Consider the following 22,377-nt stretch of genomic DNA (forward strand, 5'->3'; position numbering starts at 1 on the left):
TTTTTTGAGTTTGTTGAGAAAACTACACTTTAAAATGTAACTGTTATTTTTTTAATACTGCATTTTAAGTTCAATTCAATGTTCAATTTGTTTGATAAAAGAATGTTTGAAATTATTTTTCTTCAGTTTTTTTTAATTCAACAAGCAATTTGTATTTTAGCTGAATACTGAAAGCAGCAGAAACGCAAAACTGAGTACGCTTGAAGTGTTTATACAGGGTGTTTATCTGTTTATTTATCGCAAGTAATATCGTTATCGCGATATTCAACCTTATCGCATAACGCATGTTTTTACACACACCTTTATGTTTAAGAGTTTGTGTGCAGAAACGCAGGGAGGGAAGAGGAGTCTAGGTGGAGACTGAGTGCTAAGTAAATGAGATATTTTTCTCAGCCCCTACACAGCACTATACTGTGGGTAGCAGAGGCCTGGGGTTTCCACCTCAAACCCCAGGCTGAATCAGGCCCAAACAGTCCTGACCAAACCCAATGAATTCAAGCCTAATATGACAAAGTGATTCTGTGCATTCACACCATTGTGCAACTGTATGTTCAGTTTATGATAAACGAAAGCAGCGCAATCAACATTTTTGGCAGAGTTGAAGACCCCTGTTTTTACCGCCACTGCTGCCTCCCTACAAACTGCTGTGGCCAGATTTACAGTAAGGCAGACCACGTCGCCGACCCAGGAAACACCGGGGGAGATTTTGTGGGGAAAGGTCTGTTTACCTTTGGGCAGAAAAACTCTGCACTCTGTGAGGTAAAATAAACTTTTTGTGCGTGTTTATGTATCAGAACTGTGCCCTCATAAAGAGGTTATTGTTCTTTAGATTTCATAAGAGACCGAGGGACAGAAAAACAAATACGTGCAGTATCCATGTTTGTACATTTATAGCAGCTGTGTGTGTGTGTGTGTGTGTGTGTGTGTATCTGATTTTACATGCTTGCATCAGAGAAAGCTGTTGAGAAATCAGTGTGGATCCGGTCATAAAACATCCCACCCTTTATAAGTAAAACCTTCTGGGATGACATGCTGACTTTGATATCTTCCCTTAACTTCAACACCAGTTCAAGTGTACAGGCTGCCAAATACCAATCTCAATCCACACAGATAAAAAAACAACAACATTTTATTCCTCCAATGGTCAACACTGGCAATCGTCATTTCCTCTTTCATGATAAATAGCTGTCCCCCGAAGAGAAATACATAAGGGCTTAATTGTCCTCTTCTTTTTAATTCAATTACCAAATCATCCCTCCATGTTTACTTTCTTTCCATCTCTTTTAACTCTAGGTCAGGTTACAGTTAACTCTACAGTATGAGCCTAAACACCCATGTTCAAACCTTTAAAAGGAATAGTTTGACATTTTGGGAAATGAGCATATTAGTTTTCTTGCCTGTATTTGAGAAGAAGATCAATGCCCTTCTTATAATGTATATGTCAGTTAAATATGTAGCTTCAGCCAGGAGAAGGTTAGCTTAGCTTAGCATAAAGACTATTGAAGAAAATTGGCAAATTCAAAAAGTAATTATTACACTATGTTTTCCATACAGATTAAGATTTAACGTGTTGATTGGTGATCTTAAGAGGTGTTAGCAGGCACATTTTGTTACCTTTGGAAAGAGTCAAGCTAGCTGTTTCCCCCTGTTTCCAGTCTTTGTGCTAAACTAAGCTAATCTGGCTGTAGCTTCATATTTAATGAACAGCTATGGAAGTGGTATTGTTTTTCTCATCTAACAACAATAGCTAATAACTATCCCAGGGCTGTTTTGAGGAGCCAGAGGAAACAGGGCTGGGATGTAAAATGTTGTCAACTTTGCCAACTTTTGAGTATGTTCAATTTTCACACTCTTTCCCACACATACAAAGCATATTTTAACACTTAAAATACATTATAACATATCTTTCTGTGGTTATGGTATTGTCATTGACTCTGTCACAGTGTTCAGTTCGCTCTTCTCTTGTTCCTCTATTACTCAGTTCCTCTGAGCCTGTTGAAGCTGTAGGGCTCCTTCTGTTGTCTCAGTCAAACTGAGCTGTCAGTTGAAATGGTAGTAATCCATTCCTTCCTTTAGCTGCAGAGAGTTAAGGTTTTCCTCCAGAACGCCTCCTGTCATGTCCTACACATGAAACAACAACATGAGAGAAACATCAGGAACACAAAATGCTTTGTCTTTTTATGAAGGCCCTTGTTGTCTTCAGTGTGTTAACTACACTGAACTAAAGGCAAAGGTTATATTCAGGCTTAAGAGATTGAGACTCACCAACAGTAACTTAGGTTTAACCTTGGAAAATGTACAAAGTTCAAATGAGTTGTATATTTGTTGATTATGGTTATTTGACATCTGGGTATAAAATAAATTGTATGATTGAGTCCAGGTATTTGTGTGTGTGTGTGTGTGTGTGTGTGTGTGTGTGTGTGTGTGTGTGTGTGTGTCTCATAGAGAACGTGGGAGGTAGAATGAGTCCAGTTCTTGTTGTCCCCTGACTATAATTACTACTCCAAATTTCCCATAATTGAGCAATTAGTAGCCCCCGTAGGTGGGGTCACTTTAGATTTGGTGTCTGAATCTAGTTAGGTAATATATAGGTAATCAGTGATTTGGCTGCATGAACAGCAGTATGTGTATGTGTGTGTTATTGTATATTAATACAAAAAAAATCATAAAAAGAGAATGCCATTATTTTAGGATATATATAGCTATAAATACTGGCAAAATCTTGGAGGACAAAATGTACAATTTTAAACGGTGGCAAAAACATCAGATGTTTGTATAAGTGTCATGTGATCAAAGATCAGGCTGCTGTCTCTACCCATTTCCTGACTGCCTTCTGTGTGTGTGTGTGTGTGTGTGTGTGTGTGTTTGTGTGTGTGTGTTATGTCCTGTGCTGGGCACACGCCCTTGATCATTATGTTGTTAACGTAGATAACAGACCTGAGGGACAGGCGTTCAGAAACAGCAAACATGTTTTCTGCTCACCAGTTTAACACAGATAATGAAGGGGGCGGAGGCGTCTTTGTAGTGTAGAACTGTGATTTTTGGCTTAGGTCTTTGCTGGAGGGATATCAAGAGAAAGAGAGACACACAAACCGCATATCATTGTCGGTCACAGCTTTAAGTTCATTCACTAATAAAGTGGTTGGGTGACCATTCATTTGAATCATAGCTTATATCCTGGCCTTGCTTACATTGTATCACAATAAACCTGTTGTACTTAGTATCCACAGTGGCTGATCTCACCTTGGATTCCTCGTATGTGTAAAAGCCTTTCTGGATCTTGTTGTCATCGACGTCACAGAAAGCCTTCACCTGATAAATGAATCAGAACGGTGATGAAAGCTGGTACACTCACATCCCACACCAAGACTTTTTCTAACAGTTCTATGTGTCTCACATTTGACTGCATACGTAGCTGAAGGTAGCATACCTTCTTCTGATTGGTCGGGCTCAAGCTTCGGTACAGCTTCCGGCCCTGTTTCCCTGCGTTCCATATGGTGAAGCTCTCCCATTGGCTGAGAACTCTCTCCTGCAGGAAGTCCACTCGCAGCTTCCAAATGGTTTCCCTGGAAACAGAGGAGATGAAAGGAGGATTAAGGGATGGACACAGAAGCAGGTAGTGTACAAGCTTAAAATTAGAGATGCTGTCTGTAGGCCTAAATCAAGATTATTTAATTTAGTGTGAAAACAATGTTTAATTTTGTTAATCCCCAGATCATAAACAGCTTTTTGAGGCTACTTGGATTTACATGGGGTCTTAAACTAATCACATAAACATATACTGTATGGGGAATATTATAATATTATTATAATAATAATAGAATGTATTGAAGAAAAGTCCCGCACACTTATAAAGATTAAATTGTTTGACATTTTGGGAAATAAGTATATTCACTGTTTATTGCCGAAAGTTAGATAAGAAGCTTGATAATCTTGTCACCATCTATGCCTGTCACAGTGAATGTGTAACTGCAGCCAGTTACCTTAGCTTAGCATGAAGACTGCAAAGAATGGAGAAACAGTTAGCCTGGCTTGTACAGGGCTCATACCCTGGACTGTTTCTTGGATGGGAGCAGGGATTTCCTTGAGTCTGTGCTGGTTGCCCGGCAACCTCTCGTTGGTAACAAGACTACAGGGACTTACCGCGTACAAAAACGGGTAATATCTGTGTATCTTCTCATCTAACTCTCTGCAAAAATGTAAATAGCGAATTTAATAAAATGTGAAACTATTTCTTTAAGGATAATTGCAGTTTATTACATTTTTTTCTTTTTTCTTAAAGTAATAAGATTGTACTTAGCAAGTGAATTAGCTGAAATCTGGGAACATGGCATCGCTTAAAAGATGTCTGATGAGGCAAAGAACATGAGTGGTGAAATGCAAAGACAAGTTTTAAGTAAAGGTTAGAGATACTTATTTGGATGAGAAAATTAAGCCAAACATTAAAATTACTACCCAAACTGTACATTTATCAGTTTACTTTAGTATATTTAGTATAGCGACTTTGAGTTTGTGAAAAGCTCTATATAAATTCAATTTATTATTATAGTTGTACGGACACACTGTTCCTTGCAATACATTTTTATTATCGACATTTTAGGTGCACTCACTTTAGCTTTAACTTTACATGCCACATGTTTAAGAGTGACTGCATCTGTTGAGATCTTTTAAAAAGCAGCTAAAGACATCTTTTTAGTCAGGCGTTCATTTAGCCACATTGCTGACTGTATTATTTTGTATTTACACTTTTGTGTTTACTACAATTTATTGTGCTTTTTATGGCTATTGACCTGTTTTAATGTATGTATTTATTTAGCCTGTGAAGCACTTTGTAACTCTGTCTGTGCTTTACCAATAAACTTTACTTACTTAACTTTGTCGTTCAAATTAAGTGGTTTAGATAATTTGGTTAAATTGTTGGTTTGTTTACAGCAGTTTGTTATCACTGCTGTAAGAAATGAAAAGTAAGTAAGTGGTACAGGCCAAAGCTGCCCTCCTCCATCGTGACATGGTGGGCCATGTCCAACAAGGCAGAGGAGGCTTTGGCCTTGGAGCTGTAACACCTCTCTGGCAAAAGGCATCTGCAACCGAACGGTGAAGCATGGTGGTAGAGGAGGTGCGTCGACAGGAGGAAGCAGCCAGATGCTCCAAAGCTGTAGCACAAGCCAAACAGGGTCGCTGGATGAAGTGGGAGGATGTCAAGAAGAGAAAACTCACATGGAGTGAACTCTGGAGCATGGAATCCAACAGGCTGAACTTTATCGTCCGAGCTACGTATGATGTACTGCCCTCTCCCATAAACCTGCAGCAATGGTTTGGAAAGGACCCATCCTGCCCCCTGTGTACAACCCCTGCAACACTCAAGCACATCCTGGCTAGCTGTAGGACCAACCTCACTCAAGGCAGATACACGTGGAGACACAACCAGGTCCTCAGGTGTCCAGCCGACAAACTTGAGTGCAAGAGGGTATTCATCAACACCCAACCCTTCAACAACCAGGAGGTGCGCTGACGCCCACCATCGTTCGGGAGGGAGGGGGACAAGCTGAGGGTTGGCCCCTCAAACCCTGATGTGACCCCACTGAATGCAGCCAGAGACTGGCAGATGCGAGTCGATCTGGACCAGAGGCTAATTTTTCCACCGGAGATTGCAACAACCACCCTGCGACCAGACCTCATTCTCTGGTCTAACTCCTGCCAACTGGCCTACATCATAGAATTGACAGTTCCCTGGGAGGACACCCTCGAAGAAGCGTATGAGCGCAAGAAGCTGCGTAACTCCAACTTAGCAGCTGAGGCAGAGGACAGAGGCCGGAAGATTAGGGTGCGTCCGGTGGAGGTGGGGTGTAGGGGCTTTGTGGCCAGCACAACAGCGAAGCTCCTTAGGGAGGTCGGAATCAGGGGACACAGGGTCACAGACAAGCCATTAAAGAGCTGGCCAACACCACCGAGAGGACGAGCCATTGGCTGTGGCTGAAGAGGAGCGATACAACCTGGGCTGCTAAGGTGAACAGCTAACCGTGGGACACACACCCAGGATTGATCAACCTGTGGTGGGCCTGCCTCAGCAGAGGGTGTATTGTGATAATTGGCCGAAACACCCTGTGATGCTGTGGTACACAACTGACGATGTGTCCCGCTGGTTAAGCCTTATAGCAGCGATCCTTCAAAAACTCCCGAATATGAAGTGGTGCAAATGCTAGGGATTGCAACATCTAGTCCTTTCAACGAACATTGAACACTTACATAACTCTGTCGTTCAAATGAAGTGGTTTAGATAATTTGGTTAAATTGTTGGTTTGTTTACAGCAGGTTGTTATCACTGCTGTAAGAAATGAAAAAGTAAACTACTAAAAATAATGAAGTAATAAATTGGAATCATTTTCACCATTCACATCATATACACTAATTTCCAAAAGCCTTCACTGCATTAGATTCATCAGATTTTTCAAGTGGTTGGAAAAAGTGCGCCTGTTTTAAATTTGTTGTTTTCCTGTTGCCTGCACTGCACTTTGACTGATATGCACAGCTGTGCACATGCCACACACACACACACACACACACACACACCCCTTACCCTCAGATATGCGTCTTCACACTCTATTCATGTTCTTGACCTCTTTCTCCTCACTCACTTTCTCACACACACAGGCATGCACTGATGTTGAGTATTTATATGGACACATTCACAGGAGGTAATCCACTCTCATCTCCTTATGTGAGCAGTAACAGTAACGCACAAAGTATGTGAGCCCACTGGGTCTAACAGTGGGCCTCATTTGACAAACAAACCCACCGCCATCGTGGAGTGCGGGTGGTCTCCAGCTCTCTTTTCTATACATTCTCTATTCGGGCTTTGATTCTAAGACATGGCAGTAACATGGCAGTGCTTTACTTTAAACTGTATCTGTATACACATACTGAAGCCCTCATCCTCCTAATACCCTGCAGATCAAAAGGCAAACACTTTCATGCACTCTGGTACACACACTCACATCTATAAACACAGCCTTTCTGTGTTAAATAACTTCTCACCTCACTTACTCTTTAGCACCATCTTAACTTTTTTTAAAACACACTTCACCACATCACCGAAAGAGCAATTACGTGTGTGTGTGTGTGTGTGTGTGAGAGAGAGAGAGAGAGAGAGAAGATGATGGTTTCATTTGACTTAAGAGAGGAAGTAGGTAGGCTGTGGATAGGAAGGGGTGACAAGAAGTGGGGTAAAGTGGAAAGTAGGCAAGGCAAGCTTGAAATAGGCATCCAAAAATAGACAGATGATAGATGAAGACAGAGAGGAGGATGATCGGTGAAGGAGTGCGTCAACATGGGCAGATATACGAGCAGTGGATAGATGCAGGGGAGGAAGGAAGGAAGGAAGGAGGAAAGAGTAGATGAAAGGGAGGGATTTGTGGGGGGAGGGAAGGCAGGAAAGACCTTCTCCTTTGGTATGTTTGACCATTTGAGGCACTCCCAATCACCTGCAGACACTACATGACCTTGCTGAAGCGCAGGAGTGTCTAACACACACAAACACACACACACACACACAATCTCAAACATGGTTCATGAAGAGATCCGATTCCCTCCCGACTTGTCTCAGAGATACTGAACATTCTACAGAGAGAAGAAAACAGGTTGAGATTCCTGATTCCTGGGAAAGTGTCTGAAACTCCATGGACATATTCTGAAAACCTCAAGATTCAAAAAAACATGCATCACAAACATTTGTGTGTGAGAGCACCAAGCCTTGAGCAAATCTGGGATGCCAGAGGGCAGCTGTGAGTAAGTGGAGGATCAAGAGAGAGAGAGAGAGAGAGAGAGAGTGTGAGTGTGTGTGTGTGTGTGTGTGTGTTGAGACTGACTCTGTTACAGAGTGCGTGGTGGCCTTCTCGTGGTAACGGTATACCAGCAGGCACTGATCGACCCTAGCCACGCCCCCTCCCTGACGAAGACTCTGGTAGAAGAAGAGCAAGTCCTCCGGGACTCCCTAGAGAGGTGGAAGCAGAGTGTAAATACTGGTTAAAGATCTACTGTATACAGTGATGGTGGCTGGGTCCATTTAGGCAACGACACGATATACAATAAATGAAGTGAAATCAACTCACCAATTTTACATTTGCAGGGGGTTTCATAGTCTTGGGGAGTACATTTGCAAAAATGTGTATAAAGCCTTTTGTGGCTCCAGAGGAAGCAGCTCAATGCTACATTAGCAGCTACAGGCATAACACACCCAAATTTCCGAAAGAACTGTCGGCAGTCGCGTTGCAATGTGGGTAATATACTGTAGGCGCCAGATTTTGACAAGAAGAAGAACGCATAAGTAAAAAAAGACAATATCAATGCTTCTGCAGCATCAATTTTTGAACCAGTTTTATTACTGTCCACTGTGGATCTGACAGTGTTATAGAAGTGCAATTTTTCATCAGGTGAGTGCTCTTTTTAAGAGTTATTTCTTTAAATCGACTTATCGCAACTTGTATAGCTATCGATCTAATCCACGTGTTGCTATTTTTCTGCCACTATTTTACATGAATAAAGCTTTATAGCTAGCTATCTATGTAGATAGATAACGTAACCATTCATACCAAGCTCTGATCGGTAAATTGTTTATGTAACTGAGGGGTACAGCTGCCAATGGACACAACAGCAGACCTGTTTGAATTGCTGAACAAATCTGAGGTGTGGAGCCAGGCTACCATTTAAGATATTCCAAGTAATATTTAAGAACATGAACAGAAAATGGAGCCAAACTAAGGATGGATGGTTATTTTGAGTGGAAATAAAGTAAAACTGAAAGTGCAATAACCCCATATGTACTGTATAAAGCGTCACCTCACCAATGACAATACAAATCTATTCTATTCTATAAAAGTAAGGAAAGGGAAACACAAGAAAGAAAGACAAACACAGAGGGAGAAGGCTTTAAGGAATAGTTTGGGTGTGAACTCTCACCTTGCCTCCCTCATCAAATGGGCCGACCTTTAGGTACCAGTTCCTTGAGCAGAACCATGTCGGCATGACGACTGTGGGCCCATGAGACGTGTACACCTTAGACACAAGAAGAGTTCAGACTATAACAAAGTACATTTGGGCATATACAGTTCAAAAAGCACATAGTGTCATATAATACTGTCACTTGTGGACACACAGTAAGTGTCCATCCACCAGTGATGAGGATGATTTAGAAAAATATGCCACTGATCTGAGGTTGAATAAAAGTCAATATGTGATTCTACAGTGAATTTTGAGAAGTGCACTGAGAAACAGAAAACATGATATGCACCATTCTGAAATGAGGTTGTAGAAGTGAGAATAAAGTGAAACCACAGTGTGAGCAGTAAACCTGACTACCTACTATTAGCTGGAAGTATATATATATATATATATATATATATAGTTTTATTATATTTATATAAATATCTCTTCATGTTTAATGTAAACTACATACAAAATACAAACAAATCTGCACCCGGGCTTCCACAATCAAATCATGCAAGAGTTAACAGGACAATTAGATTCATCCCCTGCAGTTTGTCTCTCAACAAGCTCTGTCACACACACACACACACACACACACACACACACACACACACACACACACACACACACACACACACACACACACACACACACACACACACACACACACAGAGTGCAGGAAACAGCATTTTGTTTCAGCTCCACTTTATAAATAAAGGAACTTCTTGTCATGGTTAGAGAACATAACATCCATATCAGATGCAACCTGACCAGGATTTGGCGGATGGCTCGGGGAAATTTCCCATTTGGCTTTTAGGAACAAATGTCAAATGTAAAACTTCTCATCCTGCAAACAAAATAGGTTAGAGTGCAGCCGCATGCTCTCTTACAGAAACGTGTGCTTCCTGAAGTGTGCAGGGGAAGGATACACATTTTCATCCTCTCGCACATGATCTTTGACTAATGACTTTGTTTTGGCCTCTCCTTCTCTTTCTAACCACAACCCGTTTCATACACCAGAACCACATTACAGCACCTATATTTCTTTCTCTATTTACCCAACCCATTTGTTCCACTGCTGCCTGCCCCTCCCTTCAGACCCCCACTACTTCTTGTTCGTCCCTTCGTCTGAATGCGTTTTGTGGAGTAGTGTCATTGTGTGTTGAATCTGAGGGTCATTCCAGGTTGAGCTGTTTCTTCCTCCAACTATGTCACTGTGTTTCACATGCTGAAATGCATCACAGATGAAGAAAATTGGGGAAAACATCTGGATTCAGCCAGTTGAACAGCTGGACAGAATTAAAAAAAATGTGTGTGTATGTCCACCTACGTACATCTTTTCTCCCTTCTGTTGTAATATTGCAACATTTTGCAGATGTAAGCTGTGGCCAAAAGCATGAATAAGATGAATAAGAATGAGTTCTGGGAAACCAGGGGACAGAGAGAGAGAGAGAGAGAGAGAGAGAGAGAGAGAGAGAGAGAGAGAGAGAGCGAGAGAGTGAGAGTGAGAGTGAGAGTGTGTCGGTGTGGATGTGAGAAGAGTCAGTGGGGTAGGGAAGGTTTGGGATAACCATATCTAATGTCCTACAGATGAACACTCTGGGTTCGCCTCTGGATCAAGTTAAATGAGCCCCACCCCGAGTAAATCTCTGGTTTAACTCAGTTAGATTCTGTTTCTTTACCCAGAAACTGGAAGTCAGATAAAGTGAATAAAGAAAACGGGAAGGAAAATGAGCTGACTCTAAGCCTGCAGAATCAATGTATGAGCTCACTCTCATGCTCCATGAAACTTAATATCACATAAATATCCAGGAATGCCTGCTAAGGAGTTATGCAGACTGTGTGTGTGTGTGTTAGAAGTAGAGTGGGTCCAGGTTGTCTCGTAGCCTAGGTGACAGTGTGTTTTGTTCAGACAGCAACAGCAAACTTCCATCTAAAAATCCATAAATAGAAATACTGCCTGTGGTCTCACATTTATATCACTTATCATTTAGTGATTAATGTGACTATTTAATAGGGTGAAAGTATTGGTTGAAAATATTTTTTACTCAATATCATCATTAAAGGACAATTCTGGCGCAAAATGAACCTAGGGGTTATTAACGGTTATTAACGCTCACTAACCACCACTAGCCACTGACCTGCCAGTTTATATCTAGGTTTTTCTGATGTGTAAAATGTCATCAGCACTGTGGTGGAATTTCCAGAAACACCATGTTGTGGTATGATGAGACAAAGGGAAGGCTTAGACAACATCAGGACATTCATAGGTCACAGGTCAGGGGATGAGAATATTCGGCCAGTCTTTAATAACCAAACCTGTTCATGTATAATTATGTTTGTCTCTCTACAGATTCAGGGAGTCTAGCCAGCTGCATGATAAGGGAATGTATTGTTTCAGGACTGTCTTCTTTTGGAGGTCGGTGGGCCTGCCACACTTCAGCATACTTCCCAGAGAGAAAGAACTAGGCTTTAGCATCTGTGTTTAGGCGGCTGCAATATCTTTGTTTACCTTAAAGGTTCAGCTAACTTTAACGCCTCCAGCATGAGTTTAAATGCACCTTAAGGAAGACAGGAACTTCAGAGTTGGGCTGACACCACACTGTACTATGTGATCTGAAATTCTCCTCAATTGAGTGTTCATTAAATTCTCCTGTGTAATTAATCAAAGTCTCCCGAATATTTCTTCACGTATGAGTTTGCTGCTCCTGAGTTTTTCCTTAACAAACACCAGTACTGCTAGATGCATTGTGTTACTGCAGTGCAATTACAGCAAACATTTTATCGTACCAAGTTAGCAAGCCAATACTATGCCAATGTAGGGACAATGTTATCAGTTTGGATGGCTTGTGCTGGGTCACGCTGACATTATGTTCACCATTCGAGATGGTCTGATTAGGCGATAACAGAGTCAAAAATGTTGCTCTTACTTGGCTAACAGACTTGGCAAATGACACACTGGATCCTGACCGTTCACAACTTTTCACCTTTATTCATTTCAACATCTGCCACAGCAGGAAACTTTGGCTACACATGCTCTGGAGGAACAGCAGTTATTTTTCTGTTTTTGGTCATAAAAGAATGTCTTATGAAATCCAATGTGGTGGAATGCAGAAGCTGATAGTGAGCTTTTAAAGATTGGTGTTGTCTTTAGTGATGTTATTATGTGACAACTTTCACAGTATAGTATCGTATAGTATAGTACAAGAAGTACTATATTTAAAAAAATCTACTTCAGGAGCAGTTGAAACAGAAACATTGTGCATAGTAACCTTATGGTACTTTTGTTTTTTTCCACTGCCAACAGTTTCCACTATGGACTACCCTCAGCAGACAGCTGGCAGTGTGACCTGTTTCCTTTGGTGGTGTTGAGATGGGCAGAGAGGTCAGGAGCAATGCTGCGTCCTCTGTCCAGTCCACTGCCACACTTCCGTGGAAAATGCGGGCGGCAGGTACGTATCCTGTTTCTGTCTGACCTGGCTGCTGCCTGGCACATGACCTCTTACACACACACACACACACACACACACACAGTATGTGCGCCCAAACACACATGCTGTGTCAAGCTGCTGCTATTTACCTGTGTGATGAGCTGATCCTGAGTGATTGTGTTGATCCAGCGAGTGTAACGCTCCGTAGATCCCTCTGGAACCCTCTGAACTTTGCAACCAATCAGCTATCATGGAAACGCACGCATGCACGCAGACACACACACACACACACACACACACACACACACACACACACACACACACACACACACACACACACACAAATATATTTCTTTCAGAAGCCACTGAAAACATTTGCAGCAATTTTGGAAATAGATTGGTTGTCATAGATTAGTGTTAGGCTGCAAAGATCCCTTCTGGTTTCGGTAGTAAGGCTGCATTCGCACCAAATCAGGAGTTGTGGTGAAAACACCAGTCTTCCCAGTCATTTGAATGTAGGTAGTGTGTTTAGGCTGCGTTGTTGGGGACTGCAGGGGATGCCGGAAAAAAACCCCGCAGCTGTGAAAAGCTGAAACACAATCAACTTTTTAAGAAACGCAACTCGACGTCACGCTGCGGTGGCCAATTACGTAACTGCGGATCAGACAAAACACAATGGAGTGTAACATTATTTTTGAAATATATCACTTAATTTGGCCTTTTTATTACCAGTTTAAAACCCACCGTAATAATAGGCCTCGCATAATGGTAAGTTATTATATATACTATATAAAACTAATTTGCAGCTATAATCAATGCATTCTTTAAATTTTCAAGCAAAAATGTCTTATCTCTTTATCTTGTATGACAGTAATCTGAATATCTTTAGGTTTTAAACAGTTTTCCTGACATAACTTTACATTTTTTTAAGACTTCACCTATCTATATCACATAGGTTGTACCCTTATTGTGACGGACAGGCCAAATCTCAGAAGAGGGAGAAGTAAAGAAGGGTGACTTAAAGAAGGGAGAGGTTACACAAAACTGAAAAACAAAACAGAGGACCATATTTTTTATCCAGGTCCATAACATATTACAGCCATAACAGAAAGAGGCAGGTTGTTTGTGCAGGGCGGCAAGCCTGCTGTCTCCCTCACTTCCCTTACACACACGACCTTTGACCTCTGACCTGGCAAGCCACAGAAAGCATCAACACCGGATACTCACACTGTTCTGCATGCCAACTGCATGAAAGTCCACACGCACGCACGCACACTCACTCACTCACAAACATGACTATTTTTTATTTTAAGGGAAGGGATTGGTCAGAGAGGGAAAGGGAAGGGGAGGAAAAGAAGTGAGGAGAAAAGAAGGGGAGAAAGGGTGAAGGCAGAGTGCGACAGAAGAGGGAAGGAAGTGAGAGGAAGAGGAAGCAAATACTTGAGGGAGAACTTACAGAGTTTGGGTGGAGGGTACATGCCTCATACTGCAGACGAACTCTTTGCGGTAACATAACGTCATCCTGGAAAACAAAAAAATATCAATTTAAACACATACAACATGTAATGAAAGCAAAAATTAAGAAAGTATTCAGCATCATGTAACAAGTACACACTAGGTCCCTTTAAGTATAAAATTAAAATCACATCTGTTTAGTTCAGGATTTATTTTGGCTTCTTTCGCTTATTGTACAGTATGACGGCTCTCACTCTGAATACCTTTTATTATTTTTAAAATCACTTTGAAAATGGTTTTGTATGAGACTGTGCTCCATGAACACACTTGAACAGATAAGGTTATCTGAGGATTCGTCAAAAAAGGTTTACATGAAACTATTAGAGTAATACAATAACTAAAACAATATACAATAAGACAATATAAAATATAAATAAACTTAGCACAAAAAGTAAGGAAATTTGTGTTTGGTAGATTATTTCTCTGTGGTAACAATGCTTTTTGGCAATAAATCTTATACCGTTGGAAAGCCTGTTTAGTTCCCTTTCAAATGGTGCCCCATTTGTAAGGAACATGCATTTGTGGGATGAGCAGCAGCGCTGAGTTTGCGGGTTGCGCCCATGAACAATTTCTGCCATTGCCCTTTACCGTCAGGCCCGTTTGCGCTGGTGTTGGCAACACGTGCACTGGAACCTGAACGTGTGGAGGAACGTTATGTTCAGTGAGGAGTCCAGATTCTGCCTACGGCAATTGGATTGTAGGGTCAACGTGTGGAGAAGACGCGGAGAACGCTATGCTGATTGCTGCACCGATAGTGTAACACCTTTTGGTGGAGGCAGTGTGATGGTGTGGGGCGGCATCTGCCTCACTCGAAAAACGAGGCTTGTCATCATTGGAAGCAATCTCAATGCAGAGAGATATAGAGATGAGATTCTGCAACCATTGGCAATCCCATATCTCCACAGTCTGGGACCGAACTCTACCCTCCAAGATGACGCTCAGGGCGGGGTTTATCAGAGACTACCTCCAGAATGTGGGACTGGAGAGGATGGAATTGCCTGACAGCAGTCCTAACCTCAACCCCATTGAACACTTGTGGGATCAGCTTGGGCGTGCTGTTCGTGCCAGAGTGACCAACACAACCACGTTGGCTGACTTGCGACAAATGCTGGTTGAAGAATGGGATGCCATCCCACAGCAGTGTGTGACCAGGCTGGTGATCAGCAAGAGGAGGAGGTGCCAGGCTGTTGTGGCTGTGTATGGTTCTTCCACACGCTACTGAGGCTCCCGTTTGTGAAATGAATCAATTGTTAAATTGCCCATATGTCTTGTTTCTTCAAACTTCAATCATCCGATCCACCAAACGGATCAATGGCAGAATAAGCTGTTTGACATTGGCAGAGAAGATTTGGCAAACTTTTCATGGGCGCAACCCACATACTCAACGCTGCTGCTCATCCCACAAATGCATGTTCCTTACAAATGGGGCACCATTTGAAAGGGAAATAAACAGGCTTTCCAATGGTATAAGATTTATTGATTTATATACATAGAAGACAAAAGGGGTTGAAGAGCAAAAGGCAAACCAGGATATGAACAGTGTCCAGCAGTAGAACGGAAACAAGTTGGATGTCTTCTGAGAAAGCAACCTTATTGTCATTGAATCTTTTATTCTACATGCAGCAAAGAGTCTTTGATATATTGTAAGACTTAAGCAGTTCAAAATTAAATCCGACCAGAGATCACAAATTCAGATGGTGTAGCCTTTAATTTGTAGTTCTGACAATTCTGCCTTCAGGAGTGACTATAAAGCACTGTTTCAAAGACAGAGCTGCCACTTATATAAACATAAACATATAAAACACATATACAGTATCAAACGCTGCTCTGAGCACATTAGTCTTGTGTTCTGACAGGTCTGTCAAACAGTCAATGAGGTCTGCAGTGTTTAGTCTTTAGGATTTTTTTAGCAGTGGGGGCAGGTCTGTTCGAACAACACTGTTGTGCCTGCTTGTCTCAGAGGACAGTGACTTCAACAAAAATGCAGAGCCGACGTAGTTTGCTCGAGTTTACTCCGTCCACACCTCTGCGCATGCGCTCTCTGTCAATATGCAGAGAGGACAGATAAGCTTGTGCTTATGTGCTCTCAAGTACCGAAATTTGGTACAGTTTGATTTAGCGTGAATCAGTCCAGACGTAATTCGGTCGGTACCCAAAAAAGTACAGAGTTCGGTATCCAACCCTAGTGCACTTACAACTGCAGCCGCGTCTGTGTTGTGCGTCTGCCCTGTTTCTGGTGCCGTGGCGGCGGAAGTTTTGCCGTGGCGGGCCGCCACTGGAGGGTCAGCATAGAGGAAACACTGGGTCTGTGGCTGGACGATTAACCAAAAATGTATCGCCATCGAAATTCTGAAGCTGTTATCGACCTATTTTTCCCATGATGATAATTTCGATAATGTATTCCTGTTGATAGGCCTACTTTCTCCTTAAAACATTCTAACACGTGCGTAGTCACGTGACTTTGCCTGGGTCAGTCAGCTGCATGGAAAGCATAACGGAGGACAGCTCAAACACTGAGTCATCAACACATATCGTGCAGCCCTAGTACAACGTGTATATTTGGACAAACCAATATCGAATTAGTTTTGACTCACTACTGTATGTGTTATGGAAGACATCTGGACAGTGAAATAAAACATGCTCTGTCTGACACACACACACACACACACACACACACACACACACACACACACACACACTTACCGCATCTTGAAAGCAGTAGTATTGTCCACAACTCTGGGATATTGCCTTATTCTTTGCATATCCCACTGGAAGACACATGAACAGTGTATGTTTATGTTGTGTGTGTCTATGCGTGCGTATGCTCTTACATGTGTATGCCTCTGTGTGTTAACCATTTCCATTTTTGCCATGTGTAAGTAATTATCATGTTCAACCATTAAATGTGACATTTTCAAAACGTTATGCATGAGATCAGTAGTCCGTCACAGAGACCACCATGCTGTTTCATTTCTGGCAAACATTACTGTTCCCTGATTAATCAGAAGAGTATAAAACTAAAGTGTAAACTAATAAAGCTAAACAAGCAAGCTTCTTCACTTCAACACAGTTACCAATTTCTTCACAGAAAAAAATAGATTAAAGATTAAAATTAAAATGGCAGAAATCATTCTGACAATCCAAAGAAAAGGTTTAAGGTGTTATGACACAGAATGACCAATTGATGCAGAAATGCAAGTAAAAAAGTGTTGTTGTAGATTGGAGGTTGGGTCCAGGTATGTATGTGCACAAAAGCTCACTAGTGGATGCTGAAAGTAAGGAGTAAAATCTTCAAATTTATTCTAAAATCAACCGGAAGTCATTGCGGAAAGACAATGCAAATATGCCACATGACACCTACCTACACTACTCATTTTCCTCGCCAAATCACTGCATTTTTGACAATATAGACAACTCAAGATCCACTTAGTTTTTATTGAGCTCTCAACCTCATTCAACTGCATTCACAGCAAGATACTAAATAAACTCTAATAACAGACAAATCTGTGAACACCAGACGTCACAGGATCTACTGGGAAGGTGTAGTGGAGAGTCATCAGCCGAAGAACGTGAGAAAGCTCCAGAAAAAAAGCTAGTAAGTGGACTTTTGAGTTATTTTTAGTAGAATGAACTTTCATATCAAATTATAGACATGTTTCACAGAGATCGGCAGATTTTATGGACATTTCTCCCTAAAAATAACTGTCTGATCAATTATTTTCTTTCATTCAGCCTATCTGGCTTCACCTAAAAAAAATAACTTCATAATCATAATAATACAATGACTGGGGGATTGATTGCTGATCAACAACCTAAAAGTCTACTGACCTCCTCTGGGTTGGGCAGAGTTGTGGCCAGAGACCACTACTGAGATGCCCCTCGCCTCCAGCCTCTCCCTCCAACGCTCCACCACGTCCCTTGAGTCATCCTAATGGACACAAACACAGAGAGAAATTGAACGTTGTCTTATATTTTGAGACAAATTACATATCTATGTGTAAATATGCAAACAAACAAACACACGTACAGTGCTTGCGTCGTCAAAGACGGACAGCTCCATGGTTCCAGTGAAGTCTTGGTGTAATATGGCCTGCAGACATTCGTCCAGCCAACAGGATGCATTGTACATTGGCATGACAACACTCTGAGCACAGAAAACACACATATACAGTCAATGCAACTAATAAATGCGTGAACACTTAAGGAGTCCTAATAACACACTTTTAGACGTAATGTGCAGCAGCCACATCCTCCCTAGCTTAGTAGTGCATCAATGTTATCTGTGTATGAGTGCCAGTCTATCACCCACCACATCCACTGCTCCCCTGTCATCTGCTTCATTGCCTGTGGTGCGGAGCCTCTTCGGCGGGTTCATGTCAACCTCTGAACCCGCGTCCCTCTGCCCGGAGAGTCCGCTACTTATCTTGGCAACGAAACCTCGGTTTTAGCTGATTGAATGTGGCATGTAAGAAATGGCTGGAAACAATTAGGTTAACGGACCTTTAGAAAGACGTGTCACGGTGAAGAGGAGTGACCCACGCGGGCTACACGTGAATACAAATGTCCGTAAGCACAATTTTTGTAACTGATCTCAATGTAAAATGTATCCACGTCCACAAATGACATATCTTGAAAGTGTTCTGTACATTGTAATGACGCTCAAAGTAACACTTTTAGCAAAACGTGCAGTCCAAACTCGCAGCGCGCGTTACAGCTTCACAACTTCCGCAAACAAGGACTTCTAGACGCTCATTGGCTCGTGGAATACACGGACAGAGTCCTGATTCACTGTAACACACTGTCAATCACGTGGAACAGTGACGTACCGATATTGTGTTAGCTGGAGGGGAAAAACTGTTTTTCCTTTTACTCAAAATGAACTCTTACTTTTATAAAAAACATTTCCTCCTAAAATATGTGTAAACGGGACATTTAAAAAAAACAAAACAAGCACAATGTGGAGTATTCTCATTTCAAAACTGACTGTTTATTAATTTATATATTTACAGTACCAGTCAAAAGTTTGGAAGCGTCTTCTCTTTTCAAATTTTGGACTGGTACTGTATATATTGTTTGACATTATCACATTTATATTATGTTAGGAATTTCGTGAACGTGTCCCTGGCCCCTTGAATGGCCATTATGTATCCTTTCATTTGTATTTTGATCAGTCACTATTCAATTGTAAGTCATTCTTAGCACAAGGTCCACTAACCTGAGATTTTGCACAGCTTTCATCCACATCTTTTGGCCTTCAACAGTGTGTGGAGTTTGCTCAGCTCTCAAGGAAAATGTTCAGTTGTTATAAGACCTATTTATGGCATTTCTTTCACCTGATAACTGGTGGTTGAATACGACAACTGTTATTTTCAAGATCAGTAGCGTTCAGGCTTAATTTTTCATTATTATTGGTTTAGTTCATTAAATTGAAAACAAACTTTTGTCTTTTTACAACATAAGAAAGTAACAGTATGAAATGTATCATATGAAATATAGAAACAAATGTCTTTCACTGTAGTTTAACACATGTAAAAAGCAACTACAGTTACAAAACACAGGACAACTACATTGTGATGAGAGTCAATTCATCTGCAAAAATCACTGATGTAATGTTTGTAGTATTTAAAAAAAAAGAAGTAAAATTCAGATCAATTGGGATTTTAAAAATGAATGCTCATTGAAGTAAAGACTTATCTATTTCTGTCTTCCCTTTGGTCAGACTCATTTTTGATAACATGTAACAGAGAATCTCTCTCCAGCTTGAATAGAGGGTTGAATAGGGAACCAGATCAGTGTGTTTTCTTTATGCCAATGTTGGCAGCTGCAGCATGGGAGGTCTGTCTCAGTGAGCAGACAGAAAAACAGGATGGGTTGAAATATTGTTTTTGAACATCGTTTTCATTTCCTCTCAGAAAGGAAAGTAAATTAATAATGACTGAGAGACTTTGTGTGTGTGTGTGTGTGTGTGTGTGTGTGTGTGTGTGTGTGTGTGTGTGTGTGTGTGTGTGTGTGTGTGTGGGCGTTTCCAACCAATAGCAGCAGATTCAGTGGTGTGTTTAACAGTATGTTTTGTACTATTGTACCAGCTCCAGGAGTTATATCAATTTGTGTGAGTCATTCTGAGTGATTAACATGTATTTAAATTCACAATAACCATAGTTACTGTAACAACAAAATGAATAAACATCACAGCACTCAGCTGAAGCAGGGATGATCTGAGTCAGGAATCAAACAACATCAGTCCTGGATGATGAAATGTCCGAACTCTGTTACCCATTAGATCTGTAGTACTTTCAGAGTACAGGTGGCCCCCTATTATCGCCATATTAATCCTCATTTGTTCTTTTTGTTTGTGTCCTGATAAATCGATTCATGAGCAATAAAAAAAGGCTGAAGGAACGTAAGCTGCTTAACTTCTGCGTTATTTTTAATGAAGTCCTGAATTTTATTACACACAGACACACAATCCTCTTTAATTAGGGCACCACTCAGGCAGGATGTAGTTTAGAGATTACGCTTGAGAATAATCACTCCCACATTGCAGCAGCATCTTGATCGGACTGAAGCTTAATTTATCACTTTGAATGCTTCTTTAAACTGGATGAACGCCTCACTGCAGGCCAGGAACAACAGCTCCAGGGGGGCAACAGACCAGGGCCAAGATCAGGAATTATTCTCTCATGCTTGAGCGCATGATAAATGGGATCAAGAGAAAATGTGGCCTGACTTGTACTGATGCAACAGCGTGTACACACCTGTAAACAGGGTAGTTAGGAGAAAGGCTGTACTGTACTCTTATGGAAGTAGCTAACTTTAACTGTGTTACTTTCTTTCATAACACTGACTAATAGAGATTGATTGTTGCAGACAGCCATGCATGATTAACTAAAAGACAATCACACTACTCATATGTATCGCTCTTAGAGGTTCAGGTTGAGGTTATGAGTCCCTCTGAGTCTGTTCTGACGGTGGATGTAAAGTTTGCCAAGTTCCTTGCACAGCAGGTCCACGGGGTCTCTGATATACTTTTGCAATAGAACATATTCTGCTCTCACAACTGTTCTCACAATCATTCAATCCTTTCCTCCAGCAAATCAACACCACATGGCCATGTTGGAAAACAAATGTGCACACGAGTTGAGTTACTGTACTATCTGGAGGTCGAGACTGCAGCTGTTTAGATCTGTGATCAGAGTGCACTTGATTTTGTTTGGACAGAAAAGCCAGACATTAAAGAGAAAGGAAGTGTGTGAGTGTGTCTGGGGGTACGGGCATGATTGGATTTCCTTGATTCATTTAGTTTCGCTTCAGGAATTGTGCATATTTAACCTTTTAAAAGAATTTGTGGTTGTTTTAATTCATCTTGTGCAATATGCTGACACTCACAGATAAGAAACACACAGTATGTTGAAAGGGGCCATTATAAAATAAATGGAGATGCCATGTTTTACCAGCAGCAGGGCCTAAGGATGGCAATATCAGTCTTTCTTTAATTTCAACAATTTGTCAGGGGCAAGGAAACTCCACAGCAATTGGCAATACTGCCATAATTTAGTCCATGACAAGGTATCTGGAAAACTACAAGCCCTATTTCCATGATTTCAGAGACCGAAACATTAATTTGATGTGTTGATTTAATATATGTTTTAAGAGCAATGTAAGGTAACTCTCTCTTTTCCTTACACAAGACACTGGGCTTCTCTTCGGTGTACCTCCAGAAATGCTAGATGTGAAAGTATGAGCATAGTTCATCATGCACCTTTCTTTAGAGAATGTTAGGTGTAGCCATCATCAGTGAAATCAGCTGCTGTAGTGTTTGGCTAGATATCAACTGTTACTGTGCAACACCTCAACAGTAATTACTGTGGTACAGCTGTTGTTTACAGTACAGCTTATTTGAACCTAAAGTGTGCTGACTGCTACACCAACAGACTTATTGTATCTATGTTGTATCCCAGGTGTAAAACACTTAATGACTGAATAGCTAGAAAGGAAACCTGCAAAAGCAGTTTTACATTGTGTCAATGCTACCATCTAGTGGCCAATGAGTGAAATTGATCATTTCAACTCCATCTTCTCTTCAGCACCAAAATAGTGTCAATTAAAACCTTTGCCTCGGTTCCTGTACATGTGTGTTGCTTTCTTGATAAATGGTGGTGGATCTCTACATTTAATAGCAATTTAAGTTCATTTGACCTGTGATGTTGTTTAGTGTGTCGTCAAAGAAAGTCCCAGTCCAGTCCCAACCTTACAGAGATGTTGACCATGGGTGGCATTATGAATATGTCCCTCAGAAAATAGAAAATGTAAAGCGGCTATAATCAATAACAATGTATTAAATGACAATGTGAAAAGGGATTGCTTGTAGTGATGAACCTACACAGAATTATCACCTGAAGCTGCAGCTCCTCTCCGCTTTACAGAGCTTTATAGCGGTTTAAGTCTAAAA

At 41.2% G+C, this 22,377-nt stretch overlaps 1 protein-coding gene across 2 annotated transcripts; it reads right to left on the bottom strand.

Annotated features, from left to right (window-relative positions):
• Positions 1 to 1,111: 1,111 nt before the first annotated feature.
• qtgal (queuosine-tRNA galactosyltransferase) lies at positions 1,112 to 18,665 on the bottom strand. Of its 2 annotated transcripts, XM_078277979.1 has the most exons (12): positions 18,238 to 18,665; positions 17,956 to 18,072; positions 17,757 to 17,856; positions 16,632 to 16,696; positions 13,870 to 13,935; positions 12,563 to 12,658; positions 8,956 to 9,051; positions 7,866 to 7,990; positions 3,431 to 3,566; positions 3,244 to 3,312; positions 2,983 to 3,057; positions 1,112 to 2,121 (listed from the first exon to the last, which is right to left on the bottom strand). In XM_078277979.1, exons 1-12 carry the CDS (start codon positions 18,301 to 18,303, stop codon positions 2,041 to 2,043), a joined length of 1,092 nt encoding a protein of 363 aa, XP_078134105.1. In that variant the 5' UTR covers positions 18,304 to 18,665; the 3' UTR covers positions 1,112 to 2,040. The 2 variants fall into 2 exon arrangements, with proteins under 2 accessions (XP_078134105.1, XP_078134113.1); XM_078277987.1 differs by lacking the exons at positions 17,757 to 17,856; positions 17,956 to 18,072; positions 18,238 to 18,665 and adding an exon at positions 12,881 to 13,002.
• Positions 18,666 to 22,377: the final 3,712 nt, after the last annotated feature.

Source organism: Sander vitreus, chromosome 2 (assembly GCF_031162955.1).
Source record: "Sander vitreus isolate 19-12246 chromosome 2, sanVit1, whole genome shotgun sequence".
Classification (NCBI taxonomy): Eukaryota; Metazoa; Chordata; class Actinopteri; order Perciformes; family Percidae; genus Sander; species Sander vitreus.